This window comes from Saccopteryx leptura, chromosome 4 (genome assembly GCF_036850995.1).
Source record: "Saccopteryx leptura isolate mSacLep1 chromosome 4, mSacLep1_pri_phased_curated, whole genome shotgun sequence".
Taxonomy (NCBI): Eukaryota; Metazoa; Chordata; class Mammalia; order Chiroptera; family Emballonuridae; genus Saccopteryx; species Saccopteryx leptura.
The window spans coordinates 214926576-214951411 of NC_089506.1; the positions used below are offsets into that span (position 1 = coordinate 214926576).

The 24836-nt window shown below is 59.1% G+C and overlaps 5 protein-coding genes across 12 annotated transcripts; 2 read left to right on the plus strand and 3 right to left on the minus strand.

The window, feature by feature from the left end:
- Positions 1-1701: 1701 nt before the first annotated feature.
- On the plus strand, positions 1702-8160 carry WDR24 (WD repeat domain 24). Of its 4 annotated transcripts, none has more exons than XM_066383019.1 (9): positions 1702-2061; positions 2401-2883; positions 5068-5245; positions 5396-6068; positions 6604-6722; positions 6800-6921; positions 7013-7117; positions 7197-7537; positions 7661-8160. In XM_066383019.1, exons 2-9 carry the CDS (start codon positions 2403-2405, stop codon positions 8012-8014), a joined length of 2373 nt encoding a protein of 790 aa, XP_066239116.1. In that variant the 5' UTR covers positions 1702-2061; positions 2401-2402; the 3' UTR covers positions 8015-8160. The 4 variants fall into 4 exon arrangements, with proteins under 4 accessions (XP_066239116.1, XP_066239117.1, XP_066239115.1 ...); XM_066383020.1 differs by having other exon boundaries at positions 1702-1956; positions 2349-2883; XM_066383018.1 differs by having other exon boundaries at positions 1702-1956.
- A 100-nt stretch (positions 8161-8260) lies between these two features.
- JMJD8 (jumonji domain containing 8) lies at positions 8261-10420 on the plus strand. The gene is made up of 9 exons (XM_066383030.1): positions 8261-8424; positions 8501-8599; positions 8788-8836; positions 8917-9013; positions 9437-9505; positions 9603-9722; positions 9811-9878; positions 9957-10091; positions 10169-10420. The coding sequence occupies exons 1-9, from the start codon at positions 8330-8332 to the stop codon at positions 10247-10249; spliced, it is 813 nt and encodes a 270-aa protein (XP_066239127.1). The 5' UTR covers positions 8261-8329; the 3' UTR covers positions 10250-10420.
- On the minus strand, positions 10299-12704 carry STUB1 (STIP1 homology and U-box containing protein 1). Its single transcript, XM_066383028.1, has 7 exons — positions 12406-12704; positions 11705-11903; positions 11466-11631; positions 11181-11268; positions 10974-11030; positions 10770-10886; positions 10299-10698 (listed from the first exon to the last, which is right to left on the minus strand). Exons 1-7 carry the CDS (start codon positions 12562-12564, stop codon positions 10573-10575), a joined length of 912 nt encoding a protein of 303 aa, XP_066239125.1. The 5' UTR covers positions 12565-12704; the 3' UTR covers positions 10299-10572.
- A 1630-nt stretch (positions 12705-14334) lies between these two features.
- Positions 14335-16932, minus strand: RHBDL1 (rhomboid like 1). 2 transcript variants are annotated; one of them, XM_066383027.1, is made up of 8 exons: positions 16798-16932; positions 16195-16353; positions 15715-15939; positions 15497-15645; positions 15286-15398; positions 15111-15211; positions 14976-15036; positions 14335-14895 (listed from the first exon to the last, which is right to left on the minus strand). In XM_066383027.1, exons 1-8 carry the CDS (start codon positions 16834-16836, stop codon positions 14624-14626), a joined length of 1119 nt encoding a protein of 372 aa, XP_066239124.1. In that variant the 5' UTR covers positions 16837-16932; the 3' UTR covers positions 14335-14623. The 2 variants fall into 2 exon arrangements, with proteins under 2 accessions (XP_066239124.1, XP_066239123.1); XM_066383026.1 differs by having other exon boundaries at positions 14336-14895; positions 16195-16356.
- A 1969-nt stretch (positions 16933-18901) lies between these two features.
- RHOT2 (ras homolog family member T2) lies at positions 18902-24754 on the minus strand. Of its 4 annotated transcripts, none has more exons than XM_066383025.1 (19): positions 24594-24753; positions 24436-24494; positions 24266-24347; positions 24116-24159; positions 23161-23214; positions 22596-22648; positions 22414-22522; positions 22105-22206; positions 21933-22031; positions 21697-21805; positions 21489-21609; positions 21120-21204; positions 20891-21033; positions 20709-20809; positions 20494-20624; positions 20316-20402; positions 20074-20196; positions 19759-19961; positions 18902-19478 (listed from the first exon to the last, which is right to left on the minus strand). In XM_066383025.1, exons 1-19 carry the CDS (start codon positions 24628-24630, stop codon positions 19352-19354), a joined length of 1869 nt encoding a protein of 622 aa, XP_066239122.1. In that variant the 5' UTR covers positions 24631-24753; the 3' UTR covers positions 18902-19351. The 4 variants fall into 4 exon arrangements, with proteins under 4 accessions (XP_066239122.1, XP_066239119.1, XP_066239120.1 ...); XM_066383022.1 differs by having other exon boundaries at positions 24116-24156; positions 24594-24741; XM_066383023.1 differs by having other exon boundaries at positions 24436-24489; positions 24594-24727.
- Between the last annotated feature and the right edge of the window lie 82 nt (positions 24755-24836).

Sequence of the window (24836 nt, forward strand, 5' to 3'; positions counted from 1 at the left end):
CCAATCCCTAAAATCATTTTCTTATTGTACATAATGATCTCATTCTCCTGTATATGCGGAAGATATAACCTTATATTTGGTAAGTGTTTCTTGTGCTATTTTATCATGTGACCTGTTTATAAAAATATATATTAAAAAAAAAAGTTGTAAAAACACGTGTCTGAGTTGTTAGGTCATCAGACCATGGTGGGGAAGGTGTATCTGCCTAAGGGGTTCAAGTCTCTGGATTCTTGTGAACCTTTCAACTCATCAAACTTGTTGCTTCTTTCAATAAACATGTAGAGGCTTGGTGCCAAGGTGCCAGACTGGAAACCCAGCACTGACCAAAAGAGAAGGTCCCTAAGCTCTCCTTTTAAGGGTTGCGGTGGGGGTGGGGGGACAGAGGGAGCAGGAACAGAGCCAGAGTAACCAAAGAAGCCTCTTCTGCTGCGAGCACCCAAACCACTTAGTAAAAACTATTTCTGGGGATTAGGGTAGATGAGGAAGGAGGTGGAGATGGCAGGTACTAAAGTCATTACACCCAATAGTCCTTCCAAAATACCTTCAGAAGGGCAAGAATGAATCCTGTTTCATGTACAGGGTAAATGAGGTTAAGAGAGGGGCAGGGATATCCTAAAAGATCATACAGTGCAGCAAGGACAGACCAGAACTCACACTCAGGAGAGAGGGAGGCTCAGAGAGGGTCACTTGAACTGGGTTGTGTGTACAGGTGGTCAGGCACTGGAAATTTATGGAGACCAAGACAGACATGATCCCTGCCTGGTGGAGCACATATTCGTAAGCAACAGACAATGACCAGTAAACAGAAACGGGTTGTGACAAGTGGCATTGAAAGTGCTTGGAGAGGCCATGTTAGATGAAGTGGCCAGAGAAGGCCTCTGGGAATGGCACCCTCAGGTGTGGGAAGAAGACGCGTTCTGGAGAGGAAGGGGCCTAGTACAGGTGGCGGCGAGACAGGAAAGAGCTTGGCGGGCTGGAAGGAGGAATGGAAACTGCTGTGGCTGGAGGTACGCCGGGAAAGGAAGAGGCCAGGGATTTGGGATTTCCACGAAGTGGTGGGGAACTACGGGGCACTTTAGTCCAAAGAGTGGTACCTGGCTGTTGTGCGGGGTTCGGATCACTAGAAACAGGAGCCCAGGAAAGCCTTTAGAAAAACCTACTTAACCTGGGGTTCAGGGGAGATGAGGAAGGAGGCGGAAACGATTGGAGGGACTCGGACCTCGTTTAGGGACTCATGGACTTGCTGACGGACCATTAGAGGAAAATGAGCTCTGGTAATAAATATTGTAGATTAAAAAAAAAAAGACCAACCCATGAAGTGAAATCTGGGGAGACCCTCTACCTCAGGCCTGGGCCAAACCTCCGCCTCTATCGGCGCTGGTCACTGATCCGGAACTTTTTTTTTTTTAGAGAGGAGAGAGAAAGGGAGAGAGAGAAACAGAGAGAGAGAAGGGGGAGGAGCTGGAAGCATCAACTCCCATATGTGCCTTGACCAGGCAAGCCCAGGGTTTCGAACCGGCGACCTCAGCATTTCCGGGTCGACGCTTTACCCACTGCGCCACCACAGCTCAGGCAGATCCGGAACTTTTGTGGTGTGGAAGCCCGTTCCCGGTGGGGGGCCGACAATATACGGACCACTTCCGACGAGGGGCGGGAAAGAGGTTATTTCCGGTGCGTCAATTCCGGCCGACCGGGCAATTTTACTAAATGGTTCGGGTGCTCGCGGAGGAAACTTCTTCGGTTCCTCTGATCTGTTCCCGCTGCCTCCGCTCCCCCAACCACGACAACCTCCGAGCCGCCGGCATTTCCTGACTCTCCTCCCGCCAGACCCCTCAGGCTCCTTAAACGGCTCGGTCTTGAAGTCCCTCTGGGCCCTCCGCACCTCTGTCCTTCGGGCCCCCCTCTAGCCCTTCAGCTCCGTCCCGGAAGGCCCCAGAGCTGTCTGTGTGGATGGTGGTAACCACCTCACTTCTCTGTCGGGATTGGCTGACTGATGACCACTGACCGCTGAGATCTGATTGTTGAGGGGATGGAAAGGTGGCCTGGGCTGGGACTGACCAGGTAGGGTCTTCCCCACAAGTCAGACATGGGACTGACCAGCTGCAGGGTAGCTGGTCTTGGGAGCAGTCCTAGGTGAACCCTACACTGCACCCCCGGTAGCCAGCTGTGTAGAAGCTATGGCACCTTCTGACTGCCCACCTAGGGCGATGGAACATGCCTGTCAGACTGACTGACTAATGGTGGACTGCCCTGGACTGGCTCACTAAGACTGACTAGCCCAGGTCTAAGCAGCTTTGGGGGATGCAACTAAGGTGAAAGGTTTGAACCGACAGGGCCCCTCCTCTTAGGGTGACCAGGGCAGCCATCTTCACTGACCTCCTGTCTCCACTACCTGTGCAGCCATGGAGAAGATGTCCCGCGTGACTACAGCCCTGGGTGGCAGCGCACTGACGGGACATACTATGCACTGCCATCTGGATGCACCAGCCAATGCCATCAGCGTGTGCCGTGATGCGGCCCAGGTGGTCGTGGCAGGCCGCAGCATTTTCAAGATCTATGCTATTGAAGAGGAGCAGTTTGTGGAGAAGCTGAACCTGCGTGTGGGCCGCAAGCCTTCACTCAACCTAAGCTGCGCTGATGTTGTCTGGCACCAGATGGATGAGAACCTGCTGGCCACAGCAGCCACCAACGGTGTGGTAGTCACATGGAATCTGGGCCGACCATCCCGCAACAAGCAGGACCAGTTGTTCACAGAGCATAAGCGCACGGTGAACAAAGTCTGCTTCCACCCCTCTGAGGCCCACGTGCTGCTCAGTGGCTCCCAGGATGGCTTCATGAAGTGCTTCGACCTCCGCAGGAAGGACTCTGTCAGCACCTTTTCAGGTGAGGCCCTCGGAAGTGGGATGGGCAGATGTGCGTCATTATAGGTGTCTGGACTATCTAGGCAGGTTAAGAAGTACTGCGTGCACCAAAGCCCTTCAGATATGCTCCCAGAGCGCTTCCTGGAGGACGCAGGTGATCAGGGGAGGGATGGGGCAGGCTTAGTTGAAGTGTGGGGAGTAGCTGGAGTGTGGCTGCAGCTCTGATGCACTGAAGGGCCAGCAGGATTCAAAGCTGGGTATGGGATGAGGAAGAAGGCAGAGACTGAGCAGGCCCACAACCAACCTGGGTGGCTGAGCAGGTGATAGTTTCGCTGCCTCCTCTTTTCATGCCTCAGAGCTCAAGGCTGTCTCGTTGCAAGAAGTCCACCGGGACCTCCAGGGTCCTCAGCCCAGGTTTGCAGAGGAGATGGGGTGCACTGTCTAGTCCCCCCATGGTTCTTTTCCCAGCAGGCCCAGTGTTTTTTTGTTGTTGTTTGTTTGGGGTTTTTGTTGTTGTTGTTGTTGTTTGTATTTTTCTGAAGCTGGAAACTGGGAGAGACAGTCAGACAGACTCCCGCATGCGCCCGACCGGGATCCACCGGCATGCCCACCAAGGGCAACGCTCTGCCCACCAGGGGGCGATGCTCTGCCCATCCGGGGCATCGCTCTGTTGTGACCAGAGCCACTCTAGCGCCTGGGGCAGAGGCCAAGGAGCCATCCCCAGCGCCCGGGCCATCTTTGCTCCAATGGAGCCTCGGCTGCTGGAGGGGAAGAGAGAGACAGAGAGGAAGGAGAGGGAGAGGGGTGGAGAAGCAGATGGGCGCTTCTCCTGTGTGCCCTGGCCGGGAATCAAACCCAGGACTTCTGCACGCCAGGCCGATGCTCTACCACTGAGCCAACCGGCCAGGGCCTGTTTGGGGTTTTTTTTGTATTTTTCTGAAGTTGGAAACAGGGAGGCAGTTAGACAGACTCCCGCACGCACCCGACCGGGATCCACCCGGCATGCCCACCAGGGGGCGATGCTCTGCCCATCTGGGGCGTTGCTCTGTCACAACCAGAGCCATTCTAGCACCTGAGGCAGAGGCCACAGAGCCATCCTCAGCGCCAAGGCCAACTTTACTCCAATGGAGCCTTGGCTGTGGGAGGGGAGGAGAGAGACAGAGAGGAAGGAGAGGGGGAGGGTTGGAGAAGCAGATGGGTGCTTCTGTTTTTTTTATTTAAAAAAAATTTTTTTTTTGTATTTTTTTTATTTACAGAGACAGAGAGAGAGTCAGAGAGAGGGATAGATAGGGACAGACAGACAGGAATGGAGAGAGATGAGAAGCATCAATCATTAGTTTCTCGTTGCGGCACCTTAGTTGTTCATTGATTGCTTTGTCATATGTGCCTTGACTGTGGGGCTACAGCAGAGCGAGTAACCCCTTGTTCGAGCGAGCAACCTTGGGTCCAAGCTGGTGAGCTCTGCTCAAACCAGATGAGCCCGCGTTCAAATTGGCAACCTTGTGGTCTCGAACCTGGGTCCTCTGCATCCCAGTCTTACGCTCTATCCACCGCGCCACCGCCTGGTCAGGCAGGCCCAGTGTTTTTGAGCCAGTTCTCCCTTGTCCACCTCAGTGAAACCAAGTGAAGCACAGGATAAAGGCCTTGGAAAAGTGAGGGTGGGAGTCTCTGAAGACAGACCCTGAGCTACCTGTGCTGGAGTGAAGCTGGACACTGCCCTCAAAGGCTCTAAGTGTGGCAGTTTTGGGGCGTGGACATGGATCCTCAAAGACTCCAGTCTTCTGGAATTGATCTGGAGCTCCAGCTCAAGGTGGAGGGACTGGGCATAGGCTGGGGTACCCTCATCTGGGCCTCCTTCAGGGGCCTCCGAACTCCTTGGAGAGTGTGGATAGGCAGCCTAGTGAGGCTCCTGTCTACCCAGGGCTCTGATACCCAGGCCTGAAGCCGGGCCGTAGCTTTGCATAAGGATTGACATCAGAGAAAGAATCCAGAGCAAAGCGAGGTCCAGGAGTACGTCAGAAACTACCTGATGCTTGGGTGACCTGCTTCCCAGCCCAGGCATTGTGTCTGCGAGGCCTCACCTCTCCCTGTCTACTTGGGAGGGTCCACAGCCACTCTGATGGCTCCCCTCTTTGCCACTCTCCCTTCTGGAGTCCCCTGCGACCTGTCCCCCTCACCTCTCTTTCCATTGACATCCTGTCCATAGGCCAGTCTGAGAGTGTACGGGATGTCCAGTTCAGCATCCGGGACTACTTCACCTTTGCCTCCACATTTGAGAATGGCAATGTGCAGCTCTGGGACATAAGGCGGCCTGATCGTTGTGAAAGGATGTTCACAGCCCACAATGGGCCTGTCTTCTGCTGTGACTGGCACCCTGAGGACAGGTATGGAGTGGCCTTGAGGTGGGGGCAGCAGGGTGGGATGGTTGGTGCTCACGGAAGGGCTCTCTCACTGCCTCAAGTCTTATGAGACAGAGAGTGGGGAATTCTGCTACCCCAGGAAAGGAAACTGAGGGCTTCATGGGCCTTCCGTAGGGGCTGGCTGGCCACAGGTGGGCGTGACAAGATGGTGAAGGTCTGGGACATGACCACACAACGTGCCAAGGAGGTACACTGCGTGCAAACCATTGCTTCAGTGGCCAGAGTCAAGTGGCGGCCCGAGTGCCGCCACCACCTGGCTACGTGCTCCATGATGGTGGACCACAACATCTACGTGTGGGATGTGCGCAGGCCCTTTGTGCCAGCAGCCATGTTTGAGGAGCACCGCGATGTCACAACAGGCATCGCCTGGCGCCATCCACATGACCCCTCTTTCCTGCTCTCTGGCTCCAAAGACAGCACACTGTGTCAGCACCTGTTCCGTGACGCCAGCCAGCCCGTTGAGCGTGCCAATCCTGAGGGCCTCTGCTACGGTCTCTTTGGGGACCTGGCCTTTGCTGCCAAGGAGAGCCTTGTGGCCACTGAGTCAGGGCGCAAGCCCTATGCTGGGGATCGGCGCCACCCCATCTTCTTCAAGCGCAAGCTGGACCCCGCTGAGCCCTTCGCAGGGCTCGCCTCCAGTGCCCTCAGCGTCTTTGAGATGGAGCCTGGTAGTGGCAGCATGAGCTGGTTTGTTGACACCGCTGAGCGTTATGCCTTGGCTGGCCGGCCTCTGGCCGAGCTCTGTGACCATAATTCAAAAGTGGCCCGGGAACTTGGCCGAAACCAGGTAGGTGGGGCTGGGCTGAGGGGGGCCCAGGGGTCATGACCTTGAGGAAAGGTTAGCACTCCCTGAAGTACTGCACCCAGACCCTTCCCTGAGTTCAGTGCACTGACTCTCACTCGCCCCAATAACTGAGGGTGCTCAGGGCCCCAGAGCAGGGCAAACACCAGTGCCATCCTGGGGATACAGGTGTTGGGTATCCTGGAACTTAAGCCCCTTTTTCTGTCTCATTCTTGCTTTGGACTTCTAAGGTGCCTGGCCCTGTAGAGGTCCACACTGCCTTTCTCATCATCTCCCTGGGACTCCGGGCTCATTTCCACACTACCTCCCACAACTGCTTCTTTCTGTGCCCTGCAGGATGGGGGCTGGGATTTTTTGTCTTTCCTGTGGGCCTCAGTTTCCCTACCTGGAATGGGCCAGGATATTGGGACCCTGGAGCAGCTGTACACTGAGAGTTTGTGGTTCCATCCAGGCAGGCGGGGCTTCCTGCATGGGGCACACAGGACTCAGGACCCCATGAGTGACTGGTGTCCACCCCTAGGTAGCACAGACATGGACCATGCTACGGATCATCTACTGTAGCCCTGGCCTGGTGCCCACTACCAATCTCAACCACAGTGTGGGCAAGGGCAGCTCCTGTGGCCTGCCACTCATGAACAGGTAGATTCCTGGTGGTGGCTTTCTCAGCGGGTGAGACTGCAGGAGCCTACCCACCTATCCACCCTCCCTGCCCTTAGTTTCAACCTGAAGGATATGGCCCAAGGACTGGGCAGTGAGACCCGCCTGGACCGCAGCAAGGGTGACGCACGGAGTGACACGGTGCTGCTTGACTCCTCAGCCACACTCATCACCAATGAGGGTAGGCTGGAGGGCAGCACAGGACATTGTTGGAAGTGGGGCTGGGGCATCCCAAAGCAAGCCAGCAGTAAAAATCCCTCCTTCGTGGGCAGATAATGAGGAGACCGAGGGCAGTGATGTGCCTGCTGACTACCTGCTGGGTGACGCAGAGGGCGAGGAAGACGAGTTGTACCTGCTGGATCCAGAACACGCACACAGTGAGTTGGGGCTGGGAGAGCAGTGCTGGGAGGCGGAGCCAGCGGCTCAGACCGTGCCTTCCATGCCCGTGCCTCGCAGCGGAGGAGCCCGAGTATGTGCTGCCCCAGGAAGCCTTCCCGCTGCGCCATGAAATCGTGGACACGCCGCCAGGCCCTGAGAACCTACAGGACAAGGCCGACTCTCCCCACGTGAGCGGCAGTGAGGCAGATGTGGCCTCCCTGGCACCCGTGGACTCCTCCTTCTCGCTCATCTCTGTCTCACACGCACTCTACGACAGCCGCCTGCCATCCGACTTCTTCAGTGCCCTGGTGTGCGACATGCTACGCTTTTACGCTGAGCAGGGCGACGTGCAGATGGCCGTATCCGTCCTCATTGTGCTGGGTGAGCGCGTGCGCAAGGAGATCGACGAGCAGACCCAGGTTGGTGAGCGGGCGGGGGAAGGTCTTCCCGCACACTTGCCTGTGCTTGCACCCAGCATGCTGGGGTGAAACCCCTCAGCGTGCCCAAGACCCGGGCCTCCCTCCTCCCTCCCTGCACCACAGGAGCACTGGTACACGTCTTACATTGACCTGCTGCAGCGCTTCTGCCTCTGGAACGTGTCCAACCAGGTGGTCAAGCTCAGCACCAGTCGTGCTATCAGCTGTCTCAACCAGGCCTCCACTACCCTCCATGTAAACTGCAGCCACTGCAAGAGGCCCATGAGCAGCCGGGGCTGGGTCTGTGACAGGTGCCACCGCTGCGCAAGCATGTGTGCCGTCTGCCACCACGTGGTCAAGGGTTTGTTCGTGTGGTGCCAGGGCTGCAGTCACGGAGGCCACTTGCAGCACATCATGAAGTGGCTGGAGGGCAGCTCCCATTGCCCTGCTGGCTGTGGCCACCTGTGCGAGTACTCCTGACCCACTCGCACGGCTGGGAGAGGGAGGAAGCTGGAGCTTTTGAACCAAATAAATGAAGTTGAGCCACAGTCTGAGGCTGCCTGTCACTCGGTCAGTCGCGCCGCAAGCTGCCCTGTCATCTCGTAGGTCGATTCTGGTGGGCGGGTGGCAGTGTCTCCAAGGGCACTGGCAAGTTACTAGCAGTCCTAGTCTTCGCTTTTCGGAAATCCCGCCCCCTTGGGGCGGGCCAAAGGCGCCCGCTTCCGGGAGCCGTCCCAGCGCCGGGGCTGTTGCCACAACGACGGGATTCCCGTCGTGCCTTGTGGCGGCGGGCTCATGGCGGTGGGAATGCTTCCTCTATTACTGCTAGTTCTCTGGCTGCTGGTGGCTTCTGCCCGGCGAGACCCCATAGGAGACAGCGACGGAGGGTGGTGAGCGGTGCCAGGCGACCAGGGAGGGGGTGCAGTGTGGGGGGCAGCCCGGGTCGCTGACCGGCTGTGCCCACAGGCAATGGTGGGGACCTGGGGTGCCGGCGGCCGTGGCGGAAGAGGAGCACTGCACAGTGGAGCGCCGGGCCGACCTCAGCTACGCCGAGTTTGTTCAGCAGTAGGTGCATCCTTCCACACCGCCACACATCCAACGCCCAAAACCCCTCCCAGGATCTGTCACCCTGCACCGACATCACGCCCCCCACCCGTGTCTGCCTGCCACGCACCGGGACCCCATGACCTCCAGCGAGCCTATGGGGGCAGGGGGCGGGTCAGACCCGATTATAACTCTGTCCTTCCTTCCAGCTACGCCTTCTCCAGACCTGTCATTCTGCAGGGACTCACAGACAATTCAGTAAGTGCTTGCCCCTCTCTGGCCAGTTCTCCCCACTGCGAGGGGCCGGGCCCTTAAGTCCTTTCCCCACCCTCCCGCAGAGGTTCCGGGCTTTGTGCTCCCGCGAAAAACTGCTGGCGTCCTTTGGGGATAACGTGGTAAGGCTGAGCACTGCCAACACCTACTCCTACCAGAAAGGTGAGCTGCCCCACCTCACAGCCCCCCTCACTTGCCAGCATCCTAGAGCAGGGGTCGGGAACCTATGGCTCGCAAGCCAGATGTGGCTCTTGATGGCTGCATCTGGCTCGCAGACAGATCTTTAATAAAAAAAAAATGTTAAAAATATAAAAAATATATATATATATAAAACATTCTCATGTATTACAATCCATTCATTTCCTACCGCTCATGTTCCCGGTTGTGGGTGGCTGGAGCCAATCACAGCTGTCCTCCGGGACAACACCAAATTTTTATTGGTAACGCTTAACATACATGGGTAGTATGACTCTCATGGAATTATTTTAAAATATGTGGCGTTCATGGCTCTATCAGCCAAAAAGGTTCCCGACCCTTGTCCTAGAGGCATCATCCATCCAGTCCTGACCCATCCTCTTCCTTCAGTGGATCTCCTCTTCCAGGAGTATGTGGAGCAGCTGCTGCACCCACAAGACCCCACCTCCCTGGGCAATGGTGAGCACCTGGGCTGGCAGCAGTGCGGTGGGGAGGGGGCACTTGGGAATGCCCGGATGCCAGGATCCCCGCACCCTCCTGTGTTCTCTGCCGGCAGATACCCTGTACTTTTTTGGGGACAACAACTTCACTGAATGGGCATCACTCTTTCAGCACTACACCCCACCCCCATTTGTTCTGCTGGGTACCACTCCTGCTTACAGCTTTGGGATTGCAGGTGGGTGCCTTGCAGGATCAGGGGGGGACCTGGGGGGTGTGGAGTGCAAATTGGGTCAGCCACTAGCTGCTTATAACTGACCCTACAGGAACCGGCTCTGGGGTGCCCTTCCACTGGCATGGACCTGGGTTCTCAGAAGTGATCTATGGACGCAAGGTCAGTAAAAGGTGGTGGTTGAGACTTGGGGCTCACCGAGCACAACACAAAGAGTGATCCTGCTGTTTCTGCCCCCAGCGCTGGTTCCTGTATCCCCCTGAGAAGACACCTGAGTTCCACCCCAACAAGACCACTCTGGCCTGGCTCCAGGACACCTATCTGGCCCTGACACCATCTGAACGGCCCTTGGAGTGCACCGTCCAGGCTGGTGAGGTCAGTGGCTGGTAGGAAGGGGTTGGGCTGGGCTGACCAAAGGGCCCCCACTAATCCCTGTGCCCCACTCAATCCAGGTTCTGTATTTCCCTGACCGATGGTGGCATGCCACACTCAACCTTGACACCAGTGTTTTCATCTCCACCTTCCTCAGCTAGCCAGAGCGGGCAGCTGGCGAGCCCAGTCACACACCAGCACACACCCCTCTACTGCTCACAGGTTTTATTACAGAGACAGTGGTGGCAGCAGCAGCCTCAGCCCAAACCACCCTAGCCTGCTGTTTCCGGCCCAGAAAGGGATGGGGAAGGAGTGGGAGGGCTCATGGCCTACCAGCAGAACTGATGGAAGTTGGGATGGGGACACCAAAACAGGGATCCAGGGACACAAACTATGTACAGGGACTGGGGGCTACTGCCCCAAGGACCTCCTCGGCCACGGTGCCAGGCAAGGTGGGGCAAGTGGCCCTCTCATTCACTCTGCCTCAGTAGTCCTCTACCCAGCCATTCTCAGAGATAAATGCATCGATGACCTCTTTCATGGCGAGGTTGGGGATGAGCTGCTCCTGGGTCAGAGGGCTCCGGGTCACAGGATCAAAGTGGCCCACACGCTGCAGTGACAACAGGGTCAGAAGGTGCTTGGTAGGCCAGGACCCTGCCCCCAGTGCCCATGAGCCCTCACCTGCAGGTGCTCCTCAATGTCCTTGCGGTCATAGGTGATGCCACTAGGTGTGATACATGGCTCCCGCATCAGTTCAAAGCTGATTTTGCCACACAGATAGTCAGGGATGTCTCGCTTCTGCATCACACAGGGTCAGGTCAGGGATCAGGAAAGAAACAATACTCCAGTTCCTACTACCTACAGGCCCCAAAAAACACAACTCACCTTTCTCTTCTCATCCACCTGGGAGAAGAGCTCATCCATGTCTGCTAAGTACTTGTCCTGCAAAGAACCAATCAGCCATGTGTGGACTAGACATCCCTTCTCCCTTCCCGAGACACAGAAACACACAGACCCAACAGAAGTTAGGGGCACTCTAATGTCACATGCACACAAACACACAGACCCACACATGGGCCAGGGCACCCTCACGTGCTTGGCCTCGATGCAGGCCTGCTGGGCCCGGATGTGACCATCGTCCTCATCACCCTCATGGTTCCGCTGACACTCTTCAAGCTCCCTGGAGGTTGACCAGGAGCTGGTCAGAGACAGGTCTGGCCAGGAAAGGTCAGACTCCACCCCCACCTTAGGCTTGTTCAGGCCTTGTTCCCCTCCATCTCTTATTCATTGGCCTTCAATAAACACTTGTGTTAATGACTTAATGTGGTGACTTGTTTAGGGGAGAGAGACTTCCTGGAGTCTGCCACCACAGCCCACCTCTCACGCTCGGCCACAATGAGTCGTGTGAGGTAGGAGTGCAGCTCGTTCTCCTGGTGGATACGCCGCTCCTCGATGCTATTCCAGCGCTTTTTCTTGGCGATGCGCAGAGCGCTGGGGATGTCATCCCCAAAGTTGAGCCGTTGCTCCTTAGCCAGATTGTAGGCTGGGGGAACAGAGGCTTCAGGTCACCCTCTGGCCAGTCCACCCACCTGGTCCCAGGTACCCCCATAACCAACCTCGCTGCAGGTTGGCGATTGCCTCATCATAGCTCTCCATCTCCAGTTGGCATTGCCCCAGGAAGAAGTGTGCCTTCACAGACTGCCCATCCAGCTCCAGGGCGCGCCGGCAGTCAGCCAGGGCCTGCTCGTGCTGCTGCATCTTCAGGTAGCACAGTGCCCGGTTTGTATAATACACTGCCACCAGCGGGTTCCGGGTCTGGGAACCAAGGCAGGCCAGTCAGCATGCGGGAGTGATCTCTGCCTGCCTGCTCTGTCCCAGGCCCTGTCCTGGATTGGGAATCAGTGTTTGGAATCAAAATACTAGAGGTTTTACAGCTTCAAAACCTCTGAGCTGTGAGAATGAGTGAAGGGTGGTGTCCTGGCCCTGAGACCTGCCTTAGCCCTCTTGACTCCAGTACGTTTGTAAAGACATGTTACCCAGAACTGTGAAGATCCCCAGCTTTAGGCCTAGAATCTGGCCCTGCTAGTCTCAAGCGCCCTGAAGCTCCCACCCGCCATAGTTCTCCGACAACCAGCCCTGGCTTCAAAAATAGTGGCCTGGGCACCTCTGGAACCAGATCATTGAGCCCCCAGAGCCCAAGCGCCCCTCCCCCGTCAGAGCCAAGACCCTCCAAAGAACCGATGAGGACGGTCGGGCAGGCTCCACCCCCTCTACTGGCCCGGACGACGATCCCCTCCCCGGGCACGGGTGCACTTACGATGGCACGACCGTAGCAGGCCGCCGCCTCTGGGTACTTGCGGCCCACGAAAAGCCGGTTGCCCTGCTCCTTGAGCTCCTGCGCGCTCGGGCTTTTCTCCGGGCTTCCGCCAGCGGCGCCCAGCCTCGCGCAGCCCTCCTTCTCCTCCTTGCCTTTCATTGCGCCGCGCGGCACGGTCTGGGCTCCGCTCCCAAACTCCGCCCCCGGCCCGCCTAAGCCCACAGCCCGAGCCCGCAGCCCGAGCCCCGGATCCGCTCGGGCCCGGTCCAGCGACCCGCCACCGGAACTTCCGGCCGCGTGGGGCGGAGTGAGCTGGACGGACCGATAGGGGAGGGTGGGCGGGGCCACGCGTGCGCCCGACGCTCTGCGGGGGCGGGGCTGAGAGCTCTCGGCTGGAGCAACTCAAAGCCGCTACGTCGGAAGTCTGGAGAAGTTCCCGGGGCTGCCCCAGGCTGCTCCGCCCCTCATGCCGGGGTGGGAGTCGTCCTTTCAGAAGCCGGCCCCGCCCACGCCCCGCAGCCGCTCCCTCCCATCTGAAGCCCCGCCCAGCGCATGAACGTTGTGGCCGCTCACGGGCTGTTGGGACGAGAGGGTCCGAACTGCTGGGCCGCCGTCCTGGCGCGCCACGGGGAGGTGCTGTGGGCTCGCAAGAGCCCCAAGGGACGACTGGAAACCCTGGCCCAATGACAGGGCGGTGGGGGCGTCGGTAGGGCGGGCAACCCTCGCTGTCCAGACTCCCGTCACCGTTCTTCCCCAGGTACGGAGGGGATTTGCCCGCGGCCCTCAAGGGCCGAGCGGAGAAGCATGTGATACAAGACGAGCTGGAGCGGCTGCTGGCGTGGAAGTTCGCAGTGAGGGGCTTCCACTTTGGGGGGCGGAACCTCGGCGGTTGGGCCCGCCTCCTGGTGTTGAGGCTTCCTCTTGGGGGAGGTCCCTTACGGCTGACGCTATGGGGCGGGTTTCCTTGTGGGGTGGGTCCTCCTTTTGTGGGGCGAGCGCCCCTGTCGAGTTCCACCACCAGTGACCGCTCCACCTAACCCAACTCCGCTACAGAAGAGCCACTTTTGGCTCCGGCCTCAGGTTAGTGGGGAAAGCTGGTCACTTGGGCAGGTCGCAGGCAGGACCTTTTAGTGTTTTTGTGATGCGAACTGACGGCCACGTCCATGACACGGAGGTTCACTGGGAATGGCAGCCCACACTGAGGTTATTCTGACACTGGCAAGGTCAGAGTGCTGGCCTTTCACTTCCCCAGCGGTCCCGGCTGTTGGAGCTCCTGAGGGGGCAGCCTTCGTGAGCGATGAGGCAGTGACGGCAGTACCTGGCCTGCCAGCCCTGCAGTGTATTGTCAGGTACTACCTACTGTACCTGGGCCAAGTGCAGGGGCGTACCACAGCTCTGAGCCGAGGTAAGGGGACGGTTGGCGGGCTAGGAGGGCACCTGGACCTCTGGTCAGGGTGGAACGTGCAGAGCTGTTCTGAAAGGCAGAGTGGCCAGTGCCCTGGGCCCCATGCTCCCTGCGCGCATCCCTAGGCAGTGCTTTAGGGTCGTGGACCACTCACCATGTGGAGACAGAACTATGCATATGGGCTGTGGGGCAGAAGCTGTGCCCCAACCTGCTCTCTGACCTCAGCCCTAACCCAGCCACACGTGAGGATACCAGGCCAGCCACTGAACTTGGCTGTGGCCTGCTCACCCACTGTGTGTCTGTAGATGCTCAGTAAATGTTTGCTGAACTCACTCCTGACCACGAGGACCACAGCCACTGCCCTGGGGCTCCCGCCTCCCACACAGATACATCTACAGGTGCAGAGCAGCAAGGGGGAATCTAGTCTGCCCACGTGGAGGGAAGAGCCCTGGAAGTCTGCTCAGTGAGTGGGGGGAGGCTGGACCAGGCCCCAGAGCCCCAGGACAGCTGCCTCGTGCTGTGTAAAATATTTATTTATTCTCCAAAAAGGCTCAGACTGCAAGTCTTGGGGGGAGGCCAGGGTAGGGTCTCCTTTGGGGCCACCCTTGGGACCTCCACCTCCCAGCCTGGCCCAGCAGTCCTAATTCCCCCACCCCAGGCCTGGGAGGGGGGCCAGGGCTGGTGTAAGGCTTGGCCTGGACTTAGTAGGCCACAGGGTCCTCCTGCCCTCACAGAAGCAGCAGCCTTGAGATGTACATTCACAGAAGGCGGACATGCAGGCCACACCCTAGCCCATGTGGCCCCAGGAGCCCCTCATGGTGGTGGGGGGACGTGGGCACCCAGCAGGTCATAGGCGAAGATGTTCCAGAAGATGGCGAAAAGCAGGAAGGTGCCGTAAGCAAGCAGCACCACCCACCAGCCGCACTGGTCCCGAAGGCGCTCCTCGTAGCTGCGCAGGATGGTCAGGCCCATGCTGACCCCCACCACTGCGCCCGCCAGGTGCGCCATGAAGCTAGGCTGTGGGCCCGAGGCTGGCAGTGGCGGGGAGAAGCGCAGCCACACAGCCCGGCCCACCTCGGAGCTCACTGCAGAGGGAGTTGGCACATGGGAGGCGGCCTGGCTGTGAGCTCAGTACCCCCCTCCGGCCCCCTTCGCCCCTACTTACTGCACACCAGAGCCAGCACCATTCTCAGCAGCTTGTAGGGACACCTCATCCCAGCCCAGTTCTAATGGGGCACGAGACAGGCCGTGAGGCAAGCTTTGTGAGCCCCTCCCACACCCACCCAGGCTATTCCATTACCATGACGACATTAGCCAGGTGTGCGGAGCACAGGGCGTAGACTCCACCAGAGCCCCCCACCACAGGGGCCCGCATGTCAGTGATGGAGACGGTCAGGGAGCCTGTGTGAAGCAAGGGACAGCTGTGAGGGTACAGCCTGGCAGGGAGGGGGCGAGGGGCTACGCTCCCGCCTCACCTGCCAGCACGCCTGCCAGGTAGAGCAGGCTGATGCGGAGCAGGCCGTGCACCATCTCCAGGGGCACCCCAATCATCAGCTGTAGGAGTGCGTTGAACCCCAGCTGCTCCAGCCTGGCCATGTGGGGGCAAATGGGTATGAGGGATGGGGTCAGCCATCAGGGCCACGACCACAGCCACTTAAGTCCGAAGTGCCGGAAGTGGGCCCTCACCCGACGTGCATGAACATGTAGGTGAGGAAGCGCCAGGCCCGCGCTCGGTGGCCAGGGTGGTATACAAGGGGGCTCTTCATGTATTCTGGGTGGTAGGTCTGCAGTACCCACTTGTTGAGGCGGGCCCCGTAGCACAGGAACACAATGATCTAGGAGAGAAGGGCGTTAGGACTGGGCCAGGCCAGGGAGGTGGGTGGCACATAGGTGGGCAGGCTCACCTGGGCCAGGGTGACTGAGGCCATAAACACAGGGGGTGGGCAGCTTCGGTGCCGGTAGAAGTACCAGTGGCGATCCACCTCTCGGGGCAAGATCTCATAGGCCACGTAGCGCACAAACCGCTTATAGACGCCCAGGCCCGGGTCGTCTAGCAGACCATCCCGGGGCAGTGCCCGCTGTCCATTGGCGATGGCCCGCTTAAAGCTGCTTGAGCGCTTGCTGCTGATCTGGGGGGGTTGGGGCCTCAACATGGGACATCGTACTACCCCCTGACCTCCATGCCCACCTGGCCCACCCAGCTTCTCACAGGGTCTGAGGCCCTGCCCCAGTGGGAAGGTAAGGGAAGGGGGTCTGGAAAGAGCATGCAGGAGCCTCCTCTAACTTAGGCTAATTGTCCTTTTAGCCCACCCAACTTCAGCCAGGGCACTATCCTGGCCAAGGCCTGGGCCCCACCCCTGCAGCCCACCCACTGTAGCACTGACCAGGTCCACCAGCTCCTGGTAGCAGACCTGGCCCCGCTCATTGCTCTGGGCCAGGGCCACCAGCATGTCCAGCTTGGCTGGATCCAGGGGTAGCTCATGGCTGTGCACCAAGCCAGTGAAGGTGTCCGCACCGATGAAGCCTGTGTTCTCAGGGTCCAGCTGCTGGAGTGGGGTGGGGGTGGGGGTCACTGGCCAAAGCCTGAGGGTGGACTGGGCCCACAGACCAAAGGGCTGGGCCAGGCCAGCTGGAAGAGACAGTCTCCCAATACCCTTGGGCTAGATCCCTGTGCCCACATAGTCCCAGGATCTGCCAGGGAACCGGTGCCAGGGTCCCAAGTGTGCAGGGTTCTCTCCACCTCATTTCGGCCCTGCCCATCCTGGAGGAGTAGGGCTAAGATCTGAGGACAGTCACCCTCCTGCCTGCCCCTCGCCAGGCTCCCTCGGCTGGCTTGCCCTCTCCTGGGGTCTCGGGCAGCGGGCCAAGGTCGTGCAGGAAAGGGTTTGGGGAGTGGACATGGGCGGGGGCTGGGCTGGGACTCTGCGAGCTACGTTTCCCCAGCCCAGCCCAACGGTGGAGGACCGGGGCCCCTCTCCCCAACGCACCTGCTCCTGGATAAGCTGTAGCAGCGAGCTCCTGTCCATAGAGCTGGGCCGGGCCGGGGGCCGGGGTCTACGGCCGTAGCCGGGAGGGGCTGCTCTGCGGAAGACTCCGCTCCGCCCCGGCCCGTGCGCTCCGCCTGGCGCCGCGTCACCGAGCCGCTCGCCTCCGCCACACGCGTGGCCGGAACACGCGCGTTCCCTGCACGCGGACGCGCTCTCGGATAGGGACAGCCGGGCCAGCGCCCGGGTGCCCCTTGTTTGCTCACCGTATGCGGGTTCCTCCAAACCCACCCCCGCCCTGGCAGAGCATCTGCTGCGAGGCTGCAGCTGCCCCTCCTACGGGGACAGCAGCTGGGAAACAGCCACAGGCGGCATCCAAGCTCCTCTTGCGCACCCCTCTTCTCCCGGAGTTGGGATCCCGGCGCCCACGTCACCTCCTTCGGGAAGCCTACCTAGACCACCCCAGTGCCTGTGATTCCCCAAGCCGGAGCTCACTGAACGCGCCTGCCTGCCAAACACGCTAGTCCAACCGCAGTTGGGCAGCAAAAAGGCTCCAGGGACCCACCGATGGGCACCAAGGCCAAAGGACAATTAGCCAAAGTTGAAGGAGGTTCCTGTATGCTCTTTCCAGACCAATTCCCAGCACACACCTGAGCTGGAGGTCTGTCAGGGCTCCTGCAGCCATTATGTTTGACGGTGACAAGGGAGCCTCCAGCCCCAGTAGGGTACTGGGGAGCCAAGGCACACATGTGGATATTGGGCAGATCCCCCAAACAAGGCTACAGATAGACAGGAAGGGGCCGTGTTTCCTGGGGAGAGCAGATAAGACCCCTCCAGCACTGAGATTACAAACCAGCCATGTGTAACCACAACCCCTTCAAGGGGCACTCAAAACCCCAACGCCATGAGTTAACAGTCCTCGCAGCTGGGCCTCAGGATAGAGGCCCAACAAGCCAGAACTGCACCTCAGCAGCCGGGAGGATGGTGGAATGATGAAGGTACAACTTCAAGTTTGACCCCAGCCTAACCAGTGGTGGTGCAGTGGATACAGCCTCAGCCTAGAACACCCAAGTCCCAGGTTCAACGGCTTGAAATCACTGGCTTGAGTGCGGGATCATGGACATGATCCCAAGGTTGCTGGCTTGAGCAAGGGATCACTGGTTCAATTGTGTTGTCCCCCCACCCCATCAAGGCAGTATAAGAAGCAATCAGTGAACAACTAAAGTGACACAACTACAAGTCAATGCTTCTCATCTCTCTAAAAAAAAATACAAAATAGAGTCTGACCCCCAGATCCTTCTAGGCCAGGCCTCGAACATCCCTACAGAACAGGTAGCAGCCCCAACTCCATGGAACAGCACTCCAGGTCTCTGGACGAGACCCTGGTATAGAAGGAGCCGTCTGAGGGGTACCTTTCTGGGTAGCAGGTTCTTCTACCTAGTCCTGCCATGGGCTCTCTGTTCCAGGCCACAGAACACTGGCCAAGTAAGCATTTGGAACAGGTGTTGAAACATAATCCCAAGTATGGCCCCCTCCTCACTAAGAGTCAGTGAGTGACAGAGACCTCTGGTCTGAGTGTGAGGAAAAACAGCTTCCCCAAAACAGGAGCTACTTTGCACACCAGAAGCAGGACATTTTATCACAAGCCAGTCCCAACTCAGAATCCCAGATCCTCCCCACAGCTCAGGCAGGCTGCTGGGATGGATGCTGAGGTTGGGTAGGAGGCAGGCCAGGAGGACCTTGGGTATCAGGCTCCCTCAGGAAAGCCTGGACCTCGGCAGGCGTCCCCAAACTGCGGGCCGCATGCAGCCCCCTGAGGCCATTTATCCGGCCCCCCACTGCACTTCCGGAAGGGCTACCTCTTTCATTGGTGGTCAGTGAGAGGAGCACTGTATGTGGCGGCCCTCCAACGGTCTGAGGGACAGTGAACTGGCCCTCTGTGTAAAAAGTTTGGGGACTCACACTGCAGCTGAGACACAACAACCTCATGTGGGCTTGTGTGAGGTCTCAGGCTCCGAGGGGAAGCACGGGAGGGTCAGCAGTGAAGTTTCTAGGCCACACCAAGACAAAGGACATATCCAACAAAAGCCACCTTCAGAAAGTCGAGTCCAAGGTGAAAAAGATACTGAATTTTAATCAGAAAACCAAAACTCATCTTCCATGAGAGAGGTGCAGCCCCCCGGACCAGTCTTCCAATGGTGGGGAGAGGAAGCAGCACAGTGATCCGGCCACTTTCTTCCCTTCACTTCCTGCCTTTGGCCCAAAGATCTGCCCTCGGTCCTTCATTCCCACTGGTGCTTGGGACCAGGAAAGGGCGGAGCCCTGAGAATTCAGGTCTGGGATCACAGGCTCTCTCACCCATACCCAGTGTCTCAGACAATGCCCACAAAGGCGGGTGATGCTGGGTAGGACCCAGGCTGGCAGGACCTGGGGCCCATCCTTGGGGCAGTGGGCAGGCTGCCCTCAGGAGCAAAGTTTAGACAGAAGGAAGCTCCACTAAGTGGGTGGCCGGACAACACCCCAGTACCCTGAGATCAGAATGCAGGGCACCGGGGCCTCATCGGCTCCTCACCAGGACCCTGTAGAGTGAGAAGCTGAGGACAGCAGCAACAGCAGCCCCAACAGCCCCCAATGTCACCCGGAGCCAGAAGGAGGTGGTATGCAGCTCCCCATGGACCAGGTACCTGCAGGAGAGAGAGGCTGGCTAGAGACACCTTCCGGGTGCCGCCCAGATGCTTGCTGTTGTACCTCCCTCAGCCCCCTTCTCCTGCAGTCACAGAGCTCCAGAGAGCAGCAACTTGTCAGTATCAAACACAGCAGCACTCCCAGACCAGGGGCAGCTGGTGAGACCGAGCCCCAAAGGGCCTGCAGGGCATCAGCACCAGACCAAGGCGCACCCTGCACCCAACTCCAATCCTGATGCTCTCCCACCACAGGGACTGTGACTTTGACACTGATACCCACGGGAAGGTGGCCATGGTAGCAAGCTGGGTGAAGATGGCTGTGCTGGGCTCTCCTGGGCCGGCACAGGAGAATGGGGTCGGGGCAGGCAACCGGTGCCTGCGGCAGAACTCGGCTGGAGAAAGGCCAGGCGGTGAGACACCTTCAGCCAAGTCAGCCTTCGAGGAGACGAAGAGGCAGGGGGTTTGCCCATCCATATAATGGCGCTGCAAGGGGAGTGGTCACGTGAGGCAGTCCTGGGGCAGGCATGGTAAGGGTGCTGGAGGACCCCCACCCACAGCCATGCTGTACACAGGACCCTGATAGGTGGGGGCTTGCCTTGTAGACACTGGTGCAGATTGCAAAGGACCGGTGGTCACTACCATCAAACATCAAACAGGCGACGTCACAGGCAGCATCAGGTGAGGTGGACAGCAGGCTATCTGCATCTACCTCACACAGCTAGACAGAGAGTAGCCTCACGGGGAGGCAGGGGGCTTAGTTCCCCAGGCCACATTGGGACGGCAGTGCCTGAGTGCATCTGGGCCTATCACAGGGGCCTCCCCAACCCCAACACTCACTATCAGGTATTTCTCCTGCCCGTTGACCTGCACTGTGTCAATGGCATAGCTGGCAGGCACCTTGTGGTACTCCTCGGCGTCCTGATGCTGAGGAGAGAGGTACCTGAAGCCTGCTGGCCCTGATGCTCCCCAGAGCGCTTACCCCCACTGAGGTCCCCTCACCCGGTATGATGCTCACCCCGAGGCCATGGCCAAGGAAGGCCTGTAGGAAGGCAGACTTGCCCACTCTGCGGGCCCCTACCACCTTGCACAGGAGGACATTCCTTTGTGTCTGTCCCTTCTCCTGGTCCAGCCTCTTCTCACGAGTGACTGTGGGAGGATGGAGGAGACAAACGAGAGTGAGGAGCTGCCAGAAAGGAGCTGGGCCAGGCCACTGTGAGAGTGGGCACCCACCTGTGATGGCATGGGCCTGGGAGTCCTGCTTGCAGAGGGTGGGGTAGCCCAGGTAGCCAAGATGCTCCAGGCAGTGCTGGACATCTAGGTAAGTCACCAGGCTGGAGCACGAGGGAGGGAACAGGAGCATCGTGAGGAGGCGGCACTGTTTGGTGGGTGGGGGCAGAGGGGGCTGCACTTACGTCCACTGGCAGAGGTACCCATGCAGGGTCAACCGGCCTGCTTCAGTTCGGACCTCTCGCAGGAGCTGAGGGCCCCAGGGGGCGGCTGGAAACACACTGAACAGCTCCTGCAGCTCCACCAGGGAGAGGGCACCGTCATGGTCCTGCAGGCAGAGGGGCATGGTGACGCTGGCTGGGAGCCAGGAGAGGAAAGCAGGACAGGAGCAGAGCAGGGTGACTGCGCCCTCACCTGGTCATGCTTCTCAAACACTCTCTGCACAAACTGGTAGCCAAAGTGGTTGAGCTCGGTGCTGCAGCCAGCGGGCACATGGAGCCTGTGGGGTTGCCATGGGTTCCCCCGTGCTCAGCACACCTCCTGTCTGCACAGCTGGACCCTCCCTGCGAGCCACACTGCGCCCCCGAGGCTCCTGCACCCTCTCCCTTGGCTGAGCACCACAGCAGAAAGCAGGCCGAGATGTGGCTGGGGCCGCCTGCTCAGCACAAGTCCCAGTCTACCTGCCCACAGCAGGGTGCTCCTCCACAGCCATCCTCTGCCTGAGCAAGGGCTCCCACCCCACCCCGGCACCATCAGACCCTGGGAGCCCCACCCACCACTCACGGGGGGAAGAGGTAGTCGGTGGACAGCTCGAGAGTGTCACTGTAGCCAAAGCGCCGAAGGATGGTCCACGTGGTCTCGTGGCGGCCGCGCTGGATGAAAAGCATGTTCAGGAAGAGGAAGCCTGTTCAGAAAGGTGCAGAGAAGGAAGCACTGGGTATTGGCTGAGCCATTCCCCAAACCAGGGGACAGAGAGGGGGTCAGGCCTCACCATCCAGTGTCAGCCGGTCATCCCGCACACCTCCTGCCACGTGCTTGCGCACCACCATCTTTACATCTTCCAGGGCCTGTGGGGCCAGGGGATGCCCGAAACAGGTTTTCTGCCTCCGAGAAAAAGTTGCTGTTAGCCAGATGCACCATTGACTGCTTGGCCTGGTCATTAATAACATGGAGCCCGGATGGAGCCCAAGAAGGATGGGCCCCACCAAGAGGGGAATGGGGCCCCACCTGGAATGCGTTGAGCTCCTCATCACTGAGTGCCTGGTCCACATCCTGGTCTGACAGCCTGAAGATGCGCGTGAGGGCCTGCGTGCACGCAGGCCTGAGCTGTGGGGACAGGCAGCTCAGCACGTGCCCCTACTCCCCCCTGCTAGCCACCCCACCCACGCCAGCTGCTCACCTGCTTGGTCTCAGGGTCATAGAGGGGAGCTGTGGGGTGCAGCACGGCCTTTTGTGCATAGTAGAACAGCTCTGAGATGTTTCTCAAGTTCTTGGCTGAGCACTGGGAGCCACCAGGACAGACTCAGAGAGGTGCCCGATGCCAGGGAATTCAAACGGGTCCCCACAAAGACGTAGGCACAGGTAATCAGCAGCCCCCTCCCTAAGGATGCCCTCAACAAAACAGCTTGCCTGACCCAAGGTCCTGGCCCTGCCCCTTCTCTTCTCCACCCGTTCCCCCTACCTGGCCCTGCCATGCGTGCCTACTCACCTCCACACAGGTCTCGATCTCAGGGAACTGGCTCATGATGGGCAGAACAGCCTCCATGGAGCTCCCTGGCCGCAGGTCTGACTTGTTGCCCACCAGGATGATGGGGACTCTGGGGAGAGGCCCATGGTCATCAGGGACAAGACAGCTAGAGGAGAATGGTCCCCCTGGGCTCTCCCCATTACCTGGGCCCCTTCTCAGTCCCTCCATTCACCAGTGGGATCCATTTGGTTCGAATCTGAAAGGCAAGGCCTGGCATGAAGCGAGAGGCTGCCCAGACAGCTCCCAGATGGAACGTGTGCCTAGCCCAAGGGAGATGGGGGGCAGGCTAGGCCTACTGAAGGCCAAAGTCCCAGCCACTGGGAACAGGTGGAGTGTGCAGCTGACAGGTGTGGCTTCACCTGACCCTAGCAGTTCCCAAACACCCCCAAGGGACCTGAGGTCAACAGCCCCTTCTGTAAGTGTAAGTGGTTTAGACTCGTGACTGTCCACACTGTCTGCAGGGAAATAGCATCACAGGGGGCTTGATGGGGAAGCTGTGGGGTCCTGACCACAAGCTCCCCAGCACCCAGGGTGGCTCCGGGAGGTTCCCTGAAGCACTCGTTAGAGATGGGGCTGGCCATGGGTGTAAGTCACCCCAGAGCCAGCATCCGCTGGGCATCCACCTGGGGTCCATGTGGAGGACAGGCCGATGACCAAGGTGGGTGATAGCAGGAGGGACTCAAAACAAACAGGCACTCTCTTGCTCACCTTCTCGATGGTGGCCTCCTCAGACACGTCGTACACCACACATACCACGTTTGCCTGTGGGGAAGCATACATGGTACAGCATGACCAGAGACTCACTGTCCATGCTGCCCCAGCACTCACAGGCGGGACAGGGCACGGATCAGAGGCCCAGGGACAGAGGGAGCCATCCTTTACCGGTACTCCTCAGCCAGTGCTCCCTGACCCTGTCACTGGGACTGGGGGGCTGCTGTGCTAAACTCAGACAAGCCCTTCCTGCTCGTTTCCAGGCCCCAGTGCTGCAACTTGGGTCAGTGAGTCCCCTGAAGGGCTCAGGGCGGACACAGCCACCCCCTAAACTTGGCACTCCGCTTTGGCCTTGGCCCTTCACTCCTGTGTCACTATGGGCAGAAAAGGTGACAAGGACAACACAAGGAGTAATGACAACAAGAAGACTGTTCCTCAGGAGCTGTGGCCTCAGTCCTTGCCCAGTGGCACCCCTACGGCACAGAAGCTGCACAGGGAGAAGGCAAGGCTATAGGGGCAACTTCCTAACAGGATCTTGACCCAAATGCATGTCCTCCTGACAGGAGACAAACAAAGGGCTGTTCGGCCTGCAGCCCTGGTCACAGCACCACAGCTCAAACACCCAGGACAATGGATTGCACTACAAAGTGGGGGGTAGGTGGCTGGGGACAAAACTGCTTAAGGAATCACTTTGAAGGACAATGACATCTGTCCCCCAATATCTGCTGAAAAAGCGAATGTGGGTAGGAGAGGCATGGTCCCTTTCCTCCCCAACTCCATACTGAGAAATCATGGAAGAATTAGGCTGCAGACACCCTGAGCACCTTAATCCAATCCCTCGGAGAGACAAGCCCATCAGGCCTAGGCAGCAGCCCACCAGGGCCTGGGCCCTGAACCAATCCCTTCTTGCTTTCCTGGAACCCTCTTCCTGAGCCCCCAGAACACACTGTACCTTGTGGATCTCGTCCTGGAGCTCCTCCACCGTCTGCTCGGCTTCTGGACGGAAGAAGAGATGGCACTGCGAGACCTTCTGCCCAAAATGCAGCTTCCGGGCAGAACCCTGGGGTGGAGTCGGGTGGGGCGAGTGGAGGAGGGGCTCTACCTGAGGAATCTACGATGTGAGTGGGCACCTTCTCTGGGGTGACGTCCGCAGGAATGGTGATCTCTTCTGCCCGGGGCGGGACCTGAAGCATATTGGCGTAAGGGTGGCCCAGGGACAGAGGGAGGTACTCCCTGGGGCCTCAGTCCCCTCCTCTGCACGACCATCCTCACCTCTTCAGGGAACTCCTCGCCCACCAGCGACATGATCAGAGACGTCTTCCCCACCTGGGCTGCGCGGGATAGCGCGGTCAGGGCAAGACCAAGGTCGCGGCGCCCCCATAAGACCGGCCCGACCCCGATTCCCGCCCAGCCCCGGCCCCCGCGCCTACCCTCGCCCAGCAGCAGGATGCGGACGTCCCGCTTCATGGCAGCCCACCGTAGCTGCAGCCCAACACTAGTCTCAGCCTCTCCTCCGGCCGGAGGCGAATTAAGCTCTTCTGCCCACACTTTCCTGCTCTCCTCGAGCCGCACTTCCGGCCCCGCCCACACGGCCTCACTAGCGAGCCGGGCGGGCCAGAGCGGCCGGGCAGCGGCGCCTCCCTGTGGGCGCGCCGGGCACTGCGGGCACTGCG